Source organism: Scylla paramamosain, chromosome 34 (genome assembly GCF_035594125.1).
Source record: "Scylla paramamosain isolate STU-SP2022 chromosome 34, ASM3559412v1, whole genome shotgun sequence".
NCBI lineage: Eukaryota > Metazoa > Arthropoda > Malacostraca > Decapoda > Portunidae > Scylla > Scylla paramamosain.
In genome coordinates, this window is record NC_087184.1 from 732,901 (window position 1) to 751,098 (window position 18,198).

Below are 18,198 nucleotides of genomic sequence, written 5' to 3' on the forward strand. Positions count from 1 at the left end.
TCAAACAAAGTTCTTTAACTGAACTTACTCAAGACACAACTGGAAAGTGAGAATTTCTATTACTGTAGTTTCCTTAGATGACATTTAATTTTCATTACTTTTAGATAAGAAAGTACATAAGAAAGCATCACAAGTAGGCAGACTACCACTCTTCCCTATAAAAAGATCAAGCTCTCTGAAATGATCTCTGAAATGAGATCTCTTCCCTTTATAAATAAATTGTGTTACAGCTATGTGAAACAAAATCTTGTACTAACTTACGAAGAAAGAAACTGCCGAGTCATTCAGGAGTTTATGAATCATACAGGAACTATTACCATGTGTGCAGTTCTGGGTCTATTAGAATCAGCAGAAAAGGAGGTCGACTATGTGGTCAATGCCGTCAAAAAGCAGATACTTGCCTCGGAGGGTGTGCCATCTGTGCGGTGGTTGAGGAAGGCGATGGCATAGGAGTAGTGGATGCCAGACAGTGGCATGATGGGACGGGCCGACATCTCAATTCCCTTGTCCTATAATGGGAGAAAGTGTATATACTGTTCCCATGTCAATGTAATGCTGTTTCATTACAGATATCTATATACCAGGCTGGCAATCCCACACACGGTGGCCCAGATGAGGCAGCACACAAACTCAGATCATAAGCCCACCATACTATACCTAAAAATAATAATGATAATATATTGAGTTACAGTAGTGTAGCACTTAATATAATATCCCATGGCAGGTAATATGGATGGATCTGACATTTTCCAGTATTAGTATTGAAAAGGATGAAATACAAAAAATGCAATGTTAATAAATAAATAACTTTTAACAATATATCAAAATAGCCATATTTTAAACTACATACTTTAAAATAGGAGGACACAGTGGTAGAGTATCTAGGAGAGGGTGGGAGAGAGAGTAGTAGGACAGGAGTGTGATATATATAATCAGGAGAGGAAAAAAAAAAGTAATAGAGCAAAAAGAGTTTACTGCAAACTTACCTTATAGATTCTCTTGCCTTGCAGGCCCAGAGGATCTTGATTAACAGCAATAACAGCACGATTCTGCAGGATTGCCTTGTACTCTGGCCTGATTGTTCTCAGATCCACAGACATGAGCAGAGGTGCTGCAAAGATTGCCCGCATTGCCATCTGGGACTTAGACTGTTCGTAGCTCAATCCAAAGTTGCCAATAATAAGCTGGAAAAGTGGACAGAATACCACCATAAATTCTAGGAAGCCCAAATTATTACTATTTTCCTTTCATAATATTACCATGATTTTCTACTTCACTAATTTGTGAAGAAATATTAACATCACAATGTTAGTATTCCTCCTAATCACAGTTTTGTTTGTGTGTGCAAGGGTTCCATATTTCACAGTGGGAAGAGTTTAAATGTTGCTAAGTTTCTAATAAAGTTGTCTATTTTGCATTAGGATTACAGGACAGCTATGTGGCTGCAGCTTTATGCATGCCAATGCTCTTTGGGCACTTCACTATATCAAACCCAGTGACATACATGTGTGTCTCAGCACTTAAAATAAGACAGTATGTGGCTACATCACTTCTAACTGTGAAGTGGAAACCTTACTCTAGACTGAAATATGGCTGCTTTGTAATCATTGGAATGGGAAATTCTTACATCAGTGATCATGTTTAGGTGTCTAGATTACAGGGGTCTCCTCTAATGGATTGACTTATCAGGCCTTTTGTGGTAAAGTTTTTTTTTTTTTTTTTTTTAATGTAAGAAGGGCACTGGCCAAGGGCAACAAAAATCAATAAAAAAAATGCCCACTGAAATGCCAGTCCCGTGAAAGGGTCAAGGCAGTGGTCAAAAATTGGTGGATAAGTGTCTTGAAACCTCCCTCTTGAAGGAATTTAAGTCATAGGAAGGTGGAAATACAGAAGCAGGCAGGGAGTTCCAGAGTTTACCAGAGAAAGGGATGAATGATTGAGAATACTGGTTAACTCTTGCGTTAGAGAGGTGGACAGAATAGGGGTGAGAGAAAGAAGAAAGTCTTGTGCAGCGAGGCCGCGGAAGGAGGGGAGGCATGCAGTTAGCAAGATCAGAAGAGCAGTTAGCATGAAAATAGCGGTAGAAGGCAGCTAGATATGCAACATTGCGGCGGTGAGAGAGAGGCTGAAGACAGTCAGTTAGAGGAGAGGAGTTGATGAGACGAAAAGCTTTTGATTCCACCCTGTCTAGAAGAGCAGTATGAGTGGAACCCCCCCAGACATGTGAAGCATACTCCATACATGGACGGATAAGGCCCTTGTACAGAGTTAGCAGCTGGGGGGGTGAGAAAAACTGGCGGAGACATCTCAGAACACCTAACTTCATAGAAGCTGTTTTAGCTAGAGATGAGATGTGAAGTTTCCAGTTCAGATTATAAGTAAAGGACAGACTGAGGATGTTCAGTGTAGAAGAGGGGGACAGTTGAGAGTCATTGAAGAAGAGGGGATAGTTGTCCGGAAGGTTGTGTCGAGTTGATAGATGGAGGAATTGAGTTTTTGAGGCATTGAACAATACCAAGTTTGCTCTGCCCCAATCAGAAATTTTAGAAAGATCAGAAGTCAGGCGTTCTGTGGCTTCCCTGCGTGCTATGTTTACCTCCTGAAGGGTTGGACGTCTATGAAAAAACGTGGAAAAGTGCAGGGTGGTATCATCAGCGTAGGAGTGGATAGGACAAGAAGTTTGGTTTAGAAGATCATTAATGAATAATAAGAAGAGAGTTGGTGACAGGACAGAACCCTGAGGAACACCACTGTTAATAGATTTAGGAGAAGAACAGTGACCGTCTACCACAGCAGCAATAGAATGATCAGAAAGGAAACTTGAGATGAAGTTACAGAGAGAAGGATAGAAACCGTAGGAGGGTAGTTTGGAAATCAAAGCTTTGTGCCAGACTCTATCAAAAGCTTTTGATATGTCCAAGGCAACAGCAAAAGTTTCGGAGAACAATAGGAGGGACCCCATCAGGTCCATAAGCCTTCTGAGGGTTTAGGCCAGCGAGGGCATGGAAAACATCATTGCGAAGAATTTTAATACATGGCATGAAGTAGTCAGAGGGTGGAGGAGAGGGAGGAACAAGCCCAGAATCGTCCAAGGTAGAGTTTTTAGCAAAGGTTTGAGCAAAGAGTTCAGCTTTAGAAATAGATGTGATAGCAGTGGTGCCATCTGGTTGAAGTAGAGGAGGGAAAGAAGAAGAAACAAAGTTATTGGAGATATTTTTGGCTAGATGCCAGAAATCACGAGGGAGTTAGATCTTGAAAGGTTTTGACATTTTCTGTTAATGAAGGAGTTTTTGGCTAGTTGGAGAACAGACTTGGCATGGTTCCAGGCAGAAATATAAAGTGCATGAGATTCTGGTGATGGAAGGCTTAAGTACCTTTTGTGGGCCACCTCTCTATCATGTATAGCACGAGAACAAGCTGTGTTAAACCAAGGTTTAGAAGGTTTAGGACGAGAAAAAGAGTGAGGAATGTATGCCTCCGTGCCAGACACTATCACCTCTGTTTTGCGCTCAGCACACAAAGACGGGTCTCTGACACGGAAGCAGTAGTCATTCCGCAAGTGTCAACAAGTAGTTGACACTTGCACTAGTGTTAAGTACAGACAAGCTGACCATAAGGCATGAGAAGCATTATGATTCTACAAGGTAGCACAATAAAAATTTGATATCGAACACTATTGTACTTTTCTATGTACAACTGCAGGAAAAAGAAAAAGGCACACCTAAAACTCTGTAGTAAAAAAAAAAAAAAAAAAAAAAATATATATATATATATATATATATATATATATATATATATATATATATATATATATATATATATATATATATATATATATATATATATATATATATATATATATATATATATATATATATATATATATATATATATATATATATATAAGGTATGATGCACGGAAATAATAGTGCTCTTCACAAAGTCTGCACTGCAAAGCCTTACCATGTCAGGATCATTCCAGTGGCCTAGCCCAGCATTGGCAACTATCTCATCTTGATTGTCTCCATAGTAATCAATGATTCGCTGAACAGACTCCCAAGAATCCTGAATGTCATCAAAGTTTCTCCACAAGTTGCACGTGTTGATGATGGCTGTATAGTTTGGCTGTAATACATTTGATACATTATTAGACAAATATTTATACATGCAAAGAAAAAGTCTATGGAATGCAAGGTATACTGTATTTTTGCGAGTTACATAAAAAAAAATCAAATTCATAACTGGTTTTGATTTTCTTAATTATTTGATAAAACATCCACTAATATTTTGACAAAATTAGTGATAGTTCCTGCATATGTACATACATGCAGGACAGGGAAGCTGGTACAGTATACTCAGCATCATGAATAACTGGTCATACTTTTCCTATAATTGACTGAAAGCCTCTTTCTTCCTGAAACTCCCCAAGTGAGTTCATTAAGAGTATATAAGAATGAAGAGTATGTAAGAGTATATAAGGATGAAGACTTGAATAATAATGCTGATCTGTTAGTTTACAATCCAGCGAATAGTACACATAAATCTTCACAATATATATATCTAACAGATCACGACAAACAACCTTGGGCTAATAATATATTAACAATATTAAGTATGAATATAAGAAGCCTTGCAAGCAATCTTCAGTCATTTACTGATCAATGTCTGAATTGTAATTATGTAAAATTTGATGTCATGGGCTTCTCAGAAACTAGATTAGATAATAACATTGTGCCATTGTTTAACATACCAGGTTATGATTTATACACTACTAATAGGGATAGGAATGGTGGAGGTGTATGTATGTATGTATGTCTCAAACATTTATAAATCAGTTGTGTTGTCAAACTGTAGTATTTTGGAATCTTATTTTGAATGTGTTTGTGTGGAACTCTGTACTGATAGAGAATCTAACTTTCTAGCTTCTGTATATAGGCCACCTAAAGGTAATTTACTTGACTTTCTTAATGCTTTACATCAATTACTGAACTTTACTGAAGGGCAAAAGTACTCTTAACTATTATTCCTTTGGGGACTGGAATTCAGACTTGCTTAAAGCTAACGATACAAGCGTAATAGACTTTATGAATCTTATGTATTCTCATGGATTTTTTCCACTAACTACTAAGCCTACCCAGGTTACTGATACTGGCGCCATGCTTATTGATCATATTTGGACAACTCAACCTGGAAACAATATTATGAATTGTATTATATACGAGTACACTGATATAACTGACCACTTTTCAGTTTACTCCCAGTTCCTTATGAACTCTAATAATCAGAAACACACATATATATATATATATATATATATATATATATATATATATATATATATATATATATATATATATATATATATATATATATATATATATATATATATATATATATATATATATATATATATATATAAAATGTTTTAACCTAGTGAATATTAATAATTTCATAAACAAAGTAGGATTTACTAACTGGGAACAAATTCTAAATACTTACCATCCACACAAGGCTTTTGAGATGTTTTTTAGAATTTTTTCTTGATAACTTTCAACAATGCTTCCCAGTAAAAAAGGTAAAAGATAGCAAGTACAACAGAAGTCCATATATAACCTCCAGGTTAAAGACCAGTATTAAAGAAAAACATAGATTGGAAAAACTGGCTGTAAAATGGCCTTTAACTTACAAATCAAGATATAAGGCCTACAGAAATAAATTAGTACCAATCTTACGTACCGCTAAAGATAAATATCATCAAGATGAACTGAAATCCAGCCAAGGTGATGCTAAAGCCACTTGAAAAATTATCAACCATCTACTGGGTAGAACTATTAACAATAAAAATACAAATGAAATCCAATTAAAGAATCAATCTGTTCCTGCAGCAACTATCTTTAATGATAATTTCTAAGTATGGCAGTGAAGATACATCCACATGGAAACATACAACATGTTTCTCGCAAGGACTACATGAATCAGGCTTCAGCCTGTTCTGTTTACTTTTATTCAGTTACCATAGATGAAATACAATATTACTTAGTCTTTGAAAACTCAGCAGCAGGATATGATGAAGTTTCACCTGAAATGCTGAAACTTACAGCAGAGTATATCAATATCCCACTTACTCACATAATCAATCTATGATTTAGACAAGGCTATTTTCCTGATAAACTCAAAATTGCTAAAGTAATAAAATTGCTAAAGTAATACCAGTCTTCAAATCTGGTGATAAGGGAGATGTAAATAACTATAGACCAATTTCTGTTTTACCCTCACTTAGCAAAATATTTGAGAAAGCAAAAGAGCAAAGAGACACAGTATTTCTAAAATCTTTCAACCTGCTATCAAACCTGCTAATCAAAAATTCGGATTCCGCAAAAATAAATCCACAGAAACAGCAATACTACAGTGTACAAGCAAAATATACAAGAATATGGAGAGAAAGAACCATGTAGTAGGGGTTTTTCTTGATTTGAGTAAAGCATTTGACTATATTGATCATAACATATTATTAAATAAGCTAGAAAACATTGGAGTTAGAGGATTACCTCTAAAATTGTTTGCTAGTTACCTGTCAGGTAGGAAACACTCTGTATTTTGTAACAATTACATGACAAATCAAAAAACTATTATTAAAGGTGTGCCACAAGGTTCTATATTAGATCCCATATTATTTCTGATATACATCAATGATATATGTAATGCTAGTGATATGCTTGATTACGTTCTATATGCCGATGATACAAGTCTTCTAGCAGATAATGATTTGTGTAACTTAAATGTAAAGTTAAATCAAGAATTGCATAACATATTCAAATGGATAACCACAAATAAATCAACAGTAAACATTAATAAAACTAACTTCATATTGTTTCAAAGCCGCTCTGTTGTAAGTAATTTTGGAACAGTTTCTTACCAAGGTTGTGAGCTAAATCGTGTTTCTTCTACAAAATTCTTAGGAGTTATTATTGGTGAAAATTTAAATTGGAAAAAGCATATACAGTCGGTGTGTTCAAACTTATAAAAACTTGTGGAATTTTATTGAGAATTAGGTACAATATTACAAGTGAAGCCTTACGCAGCTTATATCATTTATTATGTTATCTGTGCCTTGTTTACTGTTTATCGATCTGGGGCTGTACTTGGCCTACGGTTGTGAATAATGTCTATGTAGCACAAAGGAAAATTGTAAGAACCATTGCCTTCAAAGGTAAATATGATTCCATCGACTTACTGTTTAAGGACTTAAATATACTAACTTTCGACCTCTTAAAGAAAAATTTCATAGCACTGACCATATATAAAAATTTTAATGGTAATGATCCTAATAACATAATATTTAATGTATTCCACCATAGCCAAGGTACCCGAGGAAATCATCTTAATCTCATTTGCCCACAAGCAAGAACTAGTTTGTATAAATTTTCCACACACTGTGTTGGTCCCAAAGTATGGAACATATTGCCTGACAATAGAAAAAATTGTTGTAATTTCAATATTTTCAAAAAGTAAAATGAAAAAGTTCCTGTTTAATAGTCTAAGTCAAAACTGAGATCTGTAATAAAGTTTTAGTATTTTTTTGTATATTTGAATGATGTAGCTTATTACAAACATAACTTATCTTAAAGATATTAGCCCCTAAAAAATGGTGTAATAATATTGTGCCACCCTGTGAGGAATTACCAGCCTGGTATATAGAAAGATTATTATTATTATCATTATTATTATTATTATTATTATTATTATTATTATCATTATTATTATTATTATTATTATTATTATTATTATTATTATTATTATTACTACAGTGGAACCTTAGTTACTGAATGCCTCCCTTTCTGAACAAATCAGTTTTCTAACAATTTTGAAATGATTCATTCAGTTGCTGTACCATAATTCAGTTCCTGAACAAAGTTATTCGATTTCATATACTAAAAGACATAGCAAAGCTGCCATTTATTATTAATTTATAGTTTATTCAAATATTTTCTTTGTTTTATATATTTGAAGGAGAGACACAGTGGGTAAGACTTATCTTTGAAATAAGGTAAATGTGATCCTATTAAAGAGCCTCAACGTAAACAAACAGGATTTGACACTCAGGAGTAAGCCACCTGTGGCTCTTGATGACCTACAATGCCATCACTACTTGAACTGCATTTTCACAGTAACTTTTCAAAGCAGCAAGATGTCTAAGTGTTATGATTACCTTCATTTTGGTGGTGTGTGTGTTGTTCCTCTGTGTCACTCTGTAAGGCTTCCCTCACTAGATTGGTGATAATGAGAATACCTGCACGGTCTAAACAAAATCTTCTGATGTGTCCTGCGTCACTAAGCTCACCCAGTGCATCTTTTTTTGGATAAATAATTTTTGAGTTTTTCCTGCAAAACTGCCCAAGCTGTGCAACTGATCCTCATAAAGTGAAGGGAAGAGTACTTTCCCTTTTCTATTGGATGCTAAGGGGCTAAAAGAAAGGTGTGAATGAGTGTGTGTTCTGTGCCTCATCATGACTACCACTTTTTTTGTGAGGGAGACAGCTTTGGTACATGTATGTATGTATGATCATTATTATTATTATTATTATTATTATTATTATTATTATTATTATTATTATTATTATTATTATTATTATTGTTGTTGTTATTGTTGTTATCATCATCATGCACTTTAACTCTGATGCTGACTATGGGCAAGCAAAGAAAATTCTTATGGATAGATTTGGAAACAAAAGTATCATGGCTGATGCTTACACAAAAAAGTTAATGAATTGGCTACCAATCTCTCAGCATAACGGTCCAGCATTAACAACAATCTCAGATTTTTTGAAGTGCTGTCTAGCTGCAATGAAACACACTTCTCATTTGTCATTTCTGAACAACTAGAGAGCAGAGAGAGATGCTAGCAAAACTCCCTAATCATATTGTTCATGACTGAAGAAAGCAAGTAAAGACATATCTTGATACTAACAGTAACCAGCAGTGATGAAGAGCACCACCCACCCTCTGAAATGTTATGTGAATTTATCCAGAAGGAAGCAAAAGGAGCAAGCAATCCCTTTGTTTCCTGGGATTCAGTAAATACGGAAGGAAATGATTGGATCAAAACTCAAACACAAGCAGCCAACTGGAAACCAAGGGAATCAAACACCATGACAAAAAATAGAGGGAGTAGAACTTTCATGGCTAAATCAATTGAGGAAAAACCATTGTGTTCATGCCAAAGTAAAGTAGGTGTCCAAGCCAACAAACAGTATCCCAAGGAGCAGGAAAGGAAAGGATGGTTCTGTCACTACTGTACAAAGGATCATGATTTAGATGATTGCAAGGAATTTGCCAAACTTGGCAGTAATACTATCAGTAAAACAGATCACCCGAGAGCTAATGAAGACCTGCCGGTGCAGCTACACAGATATTGCACACCTTATTGCATAAATATCCTACAGTCTGGGAGCAAACATTGGATATTTCTTGAGTATATCCCTGAGAGTGGCTGAATCCAAGAAATGGTCAATGAGGGTGTACAAGTCATGTTGACCTTGCACCATAAATGTGGCAATGAGAGGACATTCCGTGACATAATGACGCAGCGTGTCCCCTTGGTACAGCACACAGCACACGCCAGGAGAAGCACCGACTTCCCAAAAGTATTTATAGCCTAAACTGAGCCTCATTGCCACCCTGTTGTGTGATGCAATGTGTGTCTCATAGGTGGGAGACATGTACATAGTGAACACTACTGCCACTGCCCCTATGGCAACAAAGCTCCAACTGATCACTAATGCTACTATGTACAAAGTCCTTAATGCTACTCTTAACATAGCCCACAGTGTACTCAGCGCCAGGGTCCACCGTGTCATCCTGAAGCAAGGCAGTCTGCCTCTTCATTAAGCGGGATACCCACGTGAGAGGGTATCCAGGTGAAGTGGACCGTGGCACCAGCACCTTCCAGGGTATGGATGAGATCAAGACATTTATTAACTAGATCACAGTCCATGGGGGACTTACCCAAGCAAAGTGATTGTTGGGTGGTGTCCTGCATGCACCTTTCATCCTGAAAACCTACAACCATGCACCACTAGATAAATGGCATAGTACTGATCCTGGCAGTGACTCAGGTCAAGGTAACAAGTGTACTGTGTGTACTCATATGTCCAAAAAACAAATGGTCTAAGACAAGAAATAGATGGAAATTGGAATGGACAAGGCAATCAGGTTTAGTCCCATGTCATTAGGGAGCTTCAGAAGAATACATTTGTGGATGAAGAAGTAAGTGGAATTAGGTAGGCATGCTTTATACAGGGAGTGCCACATGCATGCCTCCCTTATGTTCTTAAGCTGTGTCCACAAGCTGTCATCTAAATGTGTCTCACAGCACATGATGGTGAGTGCTATGGAGAAGGGATACACTTATATATATATATATATATATATATATATATATATATATATATATATATATATATATATATATATATATATATATATATATATATATATATATATATATATATATATATATATATATATATATATATATATATTATATGTATTTATTATTTTTTTCCCCTGACTTATTGGTGTGATTTTCTTTGTGTATGGTGTACTTTTCTGAGGTATTGGTATAGTTTCCTTATCAGCACTGCATGTGTCCTGTTACTGTTCTCTGTTCTTGTAAGCAGTTCATTATTTACCTCATGTGTTCTCCCTGTGAGTGGAGTTGCCTTACACTCAGATCTATAGAAAACCATTATCAAATGGCAGATAACATTTTATGCCTACCATCTTAAGAGATGGTACCTGTAATAGTACTGTAATGTAGTTGTTAAGTGCTGCATCATACGTGTGTGTGTGTGTCAAGCTAGCCACCAGCCAGTGCTGTATTGACCCATACCAAGTCCCCAAGCCTTCAAGCTCTTTTGAGCCATGTGACATTTCCCCAGTGGTATTAAATCACAAAAGTTATAACTAAACTCCATATTTGCGAGCAACTATACATAAGAATACCCAATAAGGGATCTAAGAGTGAAGAGAGTTAGTTACATGGAATGTGATTAGAATGCTTAAGGCTTTAACAGTGTGGGTCTCCTGTCTCTTGTTATGTCTGTGCTTCATTCAGGTCAGCAATCCCCAGGAACTCGTCATCCACCACCTCTGTCTTGCATGTTGTACCTGTAAGTGTGGTAAATATGCTGTATAGAGGGCCTGCCTAGTGTAGTCTTGCAGCTTCCCTTATACTCTTATGTACATGGCAGGATATGTTAGACTTTCAATTGTTAAGGTATGTTATGTGCTTTGCCTTGGCCTCCCTGTGTGGGTTTGTCAGCCAGTCCATATACTGTACTAGGTAGATAGAACTGAAGGTCATCATTGTTGCTTTCAAGTGTTAGGTCTTCTAAACTTCACCTCCACTGCTTTCAAAAGGCTCTAGATGAAGGTACACAGATGTTAAGAGTGCTTATACAGGTCTAATGCCAAATTAACAAGATTTCAAATTTATCAACAGGAGAAACCTTCTTGAGAACCCATCTATGTGGCCTCTGAAAATGGTCATGGTGAGAGAGCAGAGCATTTCAGAATACAGGCCATGATTTCACACATGCATCACTACCAACCACATACTCCAGCAGCAGCAGCAGCAGATAGCTAAATGCTGCACCACACATCAAGAGGATGAAGATTGCAGCCACATCAGAGAGGCTGGCTGTGATTTTTAGTCTTCCTGCCACACGTTGAGATTCCATCTGATAGCCATTTGGTCCTCAGCTTGCTCATCAGGCCTGACTCACACATCTTCTGCAGGCTGTGTGAAGAATAAGGATTTGTAGAGAGAGAAAGTCTGGTACGGAAGATTGAAAAGAAATACGGTAAAATCCCTTTCGTCCGGCATTCGAGTATCCGGCAGCTTCAAGTATCTGGCACATTTTTCCCCGAGCCTTAAAATCAATAAAAAATCTATGTGTACTCATAAAATCAATTAAAATTCCCGCACGAGGCATACTTTGTCCCCTCGCCACCAGAGCGCACTGCTTCGCGCCACCTGCGGCCCACTGCACTGTGTTTACTCAGTGACTCAGTCCCACATGTGCACTGTTTATCGCCTGACGCCTTCATCATGCCTAAAGTTGTAGAAAAGAGGAAGCATGTTGTGCTTACACTTAAGCAGCTGATCAGATCAGCTGATCTTTGTTATGGTAAGATGCGTGAGTGTAGGATGGTGATTGTGGACATAATTTCACTTCTATTCAAGTATCCGGCAATAGTCAAGTATCCGGCATGTCGGCGGTCCCGTTGATGCCGGATAAGAGGGATTTTACTGTATTGTCATTGTGGAAGAAAGTTGAAGTGTATTATGCTTTTATGTTGTGTAATAATGTAGTAGTAAAATGCAGGCTGTATGGAAATAAAGGCACATCAGGATTTTATAAGGAGATTAAATTTTACAGGGAAGATTAAAAAGGAATATTGCATCATTGCATGTCCCTTGCACCTTCACCTCTGACTCCCATCCTTTGCAGTTCCATCACTCCATCCACTTTCTACCTTCTCCTCAATCTTAATTCACACACACACACACACACACACACACACACACACACACACACACACACACACACACACACACACACACACACACACACACACACACACACACACACACATGTGCACACACACCTGTGGTCAAATATCTTCCTGAAGGGTGAATTTTTTTTGCAGCCCAATAGCTATTATTATTATTATTATTATTATTGTTATTATTATTATTATTATTATTATTATTATTATTATTATTATTATTATTATTATTATTATTATTATTATTATTATTACCATTATCATTATTATTATTGTCATCATCATTATTATTATTATTATTATTATTATTATTATTATTATTATTATTATTATTATTATTATTATTATTACTATTGTTGTTATTATTATTATTAGGTAGGTGAGAGGTCAATAAGGTACTACTAGTTGGACAAAATTGATAACTTATTTTTCACACCATTGTCTCAGGTAAAGGTCACTTATAAAAATGATAGGCCCGGGGCATGTTTTCTTATTTTCCTCCTCCTCCTCTTCCTACCCTCCCCCCCACTTTCTCTCTCTCTCTCTCTCTCTCTCTCTCTCTCTCTCTCTCTCTCTCTCTCTCTCTCTCTCTCTCTCTCTCTCTCTCTCTCTCTCTCTCTCTCTCTCACACACACACAAGTACATGCACAAGACTTTCTTCTTTCTCTCACCCCTATTCTGTCCACCTCTCTAATGCAAGAGTTAACCAATATTCTCAGTCATTCACCGCTGTTGTCCTCCTCTCAAATGCAAGAGTTAACTCCCTGCCTCTCGTTGCCATTGATTAGTGACTCTCTTACGTAAAATAAATTCATAAATAATGATATATATAAAATGAATGACCAGTTAAATTAAAGAACGAAATTTTTGTGAGCCTAATCTAGCCTAGCCTAACTTAACTGAACCCAGTGCATCAGTCAGATGAAAATGCCAATGTCACTTCAATATTATTCTCAAGAAATTGTAAACTTTTTAATCAATTTCCTATTTTTGTAACTCTCTTTACTTTCTATCTTGTTTGTTTTCTTAATGATTTGTTTCCGAGGCAAAAGTTTCAAATATTTTTAATCATAAAGAAAAGAAACACAAATAAATGTTAATTAATAAAGAAATTGTTTAATTTATCTATTTTTAGAGAGAGAGAGAGAGAGAGAGAGAGAGAGAGAGAGAGAGAGAGAGAGAGAGAGAGAGAGAGAAAATAATACAGAACAAATTATGAGGGAAAAGTAGAAAATAGAAACGAAGAAATAAATACATAATAGAGTATAATACAGAACAAATTAGGATGAAAAAAATAATAAGTGAAGGGCAGAGTGACAATATACAGAGCGTGGTGCAGAGCGTACATTAACCTGTGGGAGACCAAGTTGTATAGATAATTTAATGCCGTCTTTAAAACGGTCTGATCCAATAAATACACGAGTCATGGCTGAAAAATGCAAGTTTTCTGTGTCCCTTGCACGTGCCAGCGATCAGCTGTAGATGTTTGTTTACAGCATCACCTGACGGAGAAGCCGTGAGGAGGGAAATACTGGGAGGGCTAAACATATTATATAGATAGTGAAAGAGAGGTTTTATTATAGTTTAAGCCATTACACACTACGTGGTAATAACCTACCTCATTTTGTTCTTCTCACTATTCACATCATTTCTAATGATTACACTACTTGTCGGAAATTAATAATAACGCCACAATAGGCCTGGGAATGCACAGCGCTCTCAACTTTTTCTAAGTCCACAGGTAAACATAAATGGTGTATTGTTGGCTGAACTTCAGTTGTTTAATGCTTTGAATTGTGGCTAGCTGCTGGATAGGATCACTGTGTCTATAATTCCTCGGGCCAATCACGTGCTACCACCACTTAACACCACGAGTTGCACCAATAGGAAATCTCTATAAGTACCCATAAGCTGCGCGGGCAGGTTAGGTTAGGTTAGGTTAGGTTCCCCACAGGCCCCAAGCTTGCTTGAGGGATTGGGGGGCCGTGGGTAGAGATTGGGGACATTGGCTTAAACAATAAATTTACCGAAAGAGAAGACGCAAGAAACACAGTAATGAAGAGAAACATGAAGGAAGCGCCGCTGAATGAACTAATCTTCCCGACAAGAAGCTGAACTTGAGAGAAGCAAGGACTGGATGGCCTGAGAGGTGGTACAAGGCGAAACTGGTCACAAGAAAGAGGATTGTGTCTTTTCCATCTATAAGGACATAAGGACGGAAGGGAAGCTGTGAGAGTAAGTAATACTCTTACAGACACATGTCTCAATCTCTTCTTTTTTTCGGTATTATTAGAAAACATGAACCGTCAAACAGCCACGAAAAAGGAATGTAAATTTTCGGATGGAAAAGCAAAAATTACAGGAATTTGCCTTTCTAAACTAACCTAATTCACTCATCCCCTCTCTCTCTCTCTCTCTCTCTCTCTCTCTCTCTCTCTCTCTCTCTCTCTCTCTCTCTCTCTCTCTCTCTCTCTCTCTCTCTCTCTCTCTCTCTCTCTCTCTCTCTCTCTCTCTCTCTCTCTCTCTCTCTCAAATGTGCAGGTATGCTAGTCCATGGAAGTAATGCTTGGCAGAGCAAAGGACTGACTTGTGTTCCTTGTTGATAACAAACAAACATCAGCAGGGAGGGTGTAGTGTATTCCACAATTGTCCTGTATACTCACTTGCCTCATGAGTTTAGCATTGTAGGCAAAGAAACTTTTACTGATTCCCTCATTCGTGTCATTCATATATGTTGCAAACATAATTAGGGGCAAAACTGATCCCTGTGGGTGACAACTTCCTTCCAAGGAGATCACTTGTCTCTAATAATCACTCACATTTCCCTGTCTATCACTGTTATTTGCCCAGGGTCTTGTGCTGGTGCTGCTGGAAGTTATTAGGGTTTTGAGGAGTTGTCTTGCCATCCAGCCAGCCACTGCCTTATGTTAAGAGCTCATGGTTCATGGTGACTGATCTCTGGGTAGGACTGAGGCTCATATGCCACACACCGTTACACCCATGCCACAACTCTCATCTCTCATCCCGTATCTACAATACTTGCTGCTGGTAAACAGTTGCTATGTTAAGAGGCTCACTCCTCTGTCTTACTATTTTTGGGGCTTGAACCCATCCTAATAACTGATTTTTAGGATTTTGCCTATGTCATGATCCTAATGATAGATAAACAAAGAAAAAAAATATTGAACCCAGCTAATCAAGTCCTGTGACCTTCGAAAATAATCCTGATGAGAGAAGAGTGCTTTTAACAGTGTGCTCAATGGTCATCCTACTTCCTGCCATTCTTTCAATGTGATGAATTAGAAGGCTGTCTTTGATTGTACTCTTGACCACTCCTATATTTCTTTGTACCATTAACTCTTTTATGTTATTTAGCATCTTTTCATTTTTTTCCTCCTCCTTATGAGAGCCACATCTAAACATTTTCCTGCTAGAAATGTGAAAATCTATTCCTGTAATTCTTTTCTCTTTCTTGTGACAACCATATCTAAACATTACACTGGCTACAAATGTGAAACTCTTTTCTCTCTCCTGACATCTTTATCTAAATATTATACTTGCTAGGAATTTGATAATGTATTTAATTCTTTTCTCTCTCTTGTGACAGCTTTATCTAAACATTATATTGGCTTGGAATTTCATAATCTATTTAATTCTTTTCTCTGTCTTGTGACAGCTTTATCTAAGCATTATACTGGCTAGGAATTTGAGGATGTATTCACTTAAAAAAAAATTCTTTTCTCTACATTGTGGATGCATGCAATGACTACATACAGTGCATGTGAACTGCTGTTGAAAGAGTTGATTAATGTGGGCTGTAGTCATCTTCTTTCCTGCCAGTCTTTCTACATGACAAATTGCATGCTGTTGTTTGATCCTCCCCATGCCCATTCCTGTATTCCTTCACTCCATTGACCCTTCACTGGTATTCAACACATTTTTTCTCCCTGAGGCATTCTATTTTGTTTGACACCCACTTCCAAACATTAGACTGGCCAGAAATGTGAAAATCTATTCATTATTTTTTCTCTTCCTCATGAGAGCCACAGCTGAATGTTATACTGTACTGGATACAAATTTAGGTATCTATTTTTTAGTCCTTTTGCCTTCCTTGTGACAGCCACATCTAAACATTATACTTAATAGAAATGTGAAAATATATTATTTTAATTCCTTTATCTTTCTTGTGACAGCCACTACTAAATATTATAATGGCTAGAAAACTACAAATGTATTGTTTTCATTATTTTCTTTATCCTGTGAGAGCCTTATCTACACATACTGGTTAGAAATGTGAAAATCCATTCTGTTTTTTCTCTATCTTGTGACAGTCACATCTAAATATTATAAATGTATTTTTTAGTTCTTTTGTCTTGTTTGTGACAGCCACTTCTAAACATCATACTGGATATAACTTTGAAATCTATTTTTTTCTTTCCTTGTTGATGCTTGCAGAGATTGTGCACAGTGCCTCAAGTGGTTGGAGTTGTTTCTGAGAGTTAATTATTACAGTATTACAGACACTCAGGAGCAAAGCAGTGAGGAAGAAAGCTTAGTCCAGTAGTATGTACTAAGCCAGATGTTTTGTAATGTGATAATGCAGTGTGTTTAGTGTTTGGAATTGATGTTGAAGGAGTTGATTAATGCACATGTTATTATTACAGGTATTCAAGAGCCAGGGAATAAGCTAGAAAGCTGAGTTCAGTCTGCTGTCTGCACATTAAGCCTCAGCTTGTTTGCTCCCATAGTGTATTGTACTTAAAGCTTTGAATTATTATTGAAAGAGTTAATTAAAGCATACATTATTATTACAGGCATTCAAGAGCAAGGGAGTGAGGAGAAAAGCTTAGTCCAGTCTGCTGTCTATGCATCAAGCCTGAGCTGGTCTGCTCCCATGATGCAGTGTGTGGCAGTGTTAGCAGACACAGCTCTTGTCTGCACCTCATCCTCTTAAATATATCAGGTGAGCAAGAGAGTCATATTGGTGTAGCTTTGTGTACCATGTGGGAAAACTCCTGATATGGGGTAGAGTCCTTGGTTATAGAAACAATACATTTACTCAGGATGGTACACACTAAGACTAAGATACCACTGAGTGGTTTAACTGCCCTACAGGCCTCAGTGAGTACATTGTGGCTTAATTAGGGTCGGACCATTTCATCCTGAGTGTTTATGTGTTGTCCTTTCTGGGAATTTCCCAGCCTGTGGCACTGCCAGACTTTATAATGGGCAAATTACCAGATTAGACCCTAAGTGTCAGAGATAACCTTGCTTCCAACTCTCTCTCTCTCTCTCTCTCTCTCTCTCTCTCTCTCTCTCTCTCTCTCTCTCTCTCTCTCTCTCTCTCTCTCTCTCTCTCTCTCTCTCTCTCTCTCTCTCTCTCTCTCTCTCTCTCTCTCTCTCTCTCTCTCTCTCTCTCTCTCTCTCTCTCTCTCTCTCTCTCTCTCTCTCTCTCTCTCTCTCTCTCTCTCTCTCTCTCTCTCTCTCTCTCTCTCTCTCTCTCTCTCTCTCTCTCTCTCTCTCTCTCTCTCTCTCTCTCTCTCTCTCTCTCTCTCTCTCTCTCTCTCTCTCTCTCTCTCTCTCTCTCTCTCTCTCTCTCTCTCTCTCTCTCTCTCTCTCTCTCTC

The 18,198-nt window shown here is 37.2% G+C and overlaps 2 protein-coding genes across 7 annotated transcripts in view; one reads left to right on the top strand and one right to left on the bottom strand.

Annotated features, from left to right (window-relative positions):
* The window catches only part of LOC135090004 (alpha-N-acetylgalactosaminidase-like), a 22,020-nt gene continuing 3,822 nt past the window's right edge, over positions 1–18,198 (bottom strand). The window contains exons 1-5 of one of the 2 annotated variants that reach the window (XM_063986214.1): positions 14,192–14,330; positions 11,613–11,800; positions 3,964–4,125; positions 987–1,184; positions 1–509 (exon numbers count right to left, since the gene is read on the bottom strand). In XM_063986214.1, coding sequence (XP_063842284.1) covers positions 366–509; positions 987–1,184; positions 3,964–4,125; positions 11,613–11,741 — 633 coding nt within the window. In that variant the 5' untranslated portion in view covers positions 11,742–11,800; positions 14,192–14,330 and the 3' untranslated portion in view covers positions 1–365. Of the gene's footprint in view, positions 510–986; positions 1,185–3,963; positions 4,126–11,612; positions 11,801–14,191; positions 14,331–18,198 lie in introns of those variants that run through there. The other variant, XM_063986215.1, reaches the window with a different exon arrangement.
* LOC135090000 (GTP-binding protein 10 homolog) overlaps positions 14,071–18,198 on the top strand; it is a 15,945-nt gene continuing 11,817 nt past the window's right edge. For 2 of the 5 annotated variants that reach the window (XM_063986197.1, XM_063986198.1), the window contains exons 1-2: positions 14,096–14,808; positions 17,388–17,536. The gene's annotated coding sequence lies outside the window, so the exon portion shown is untranslated. The other 3 variants (XM_063986196.1, XM_063986195.1, XM_063986199.1) reach the window with 3 other exon arrangements.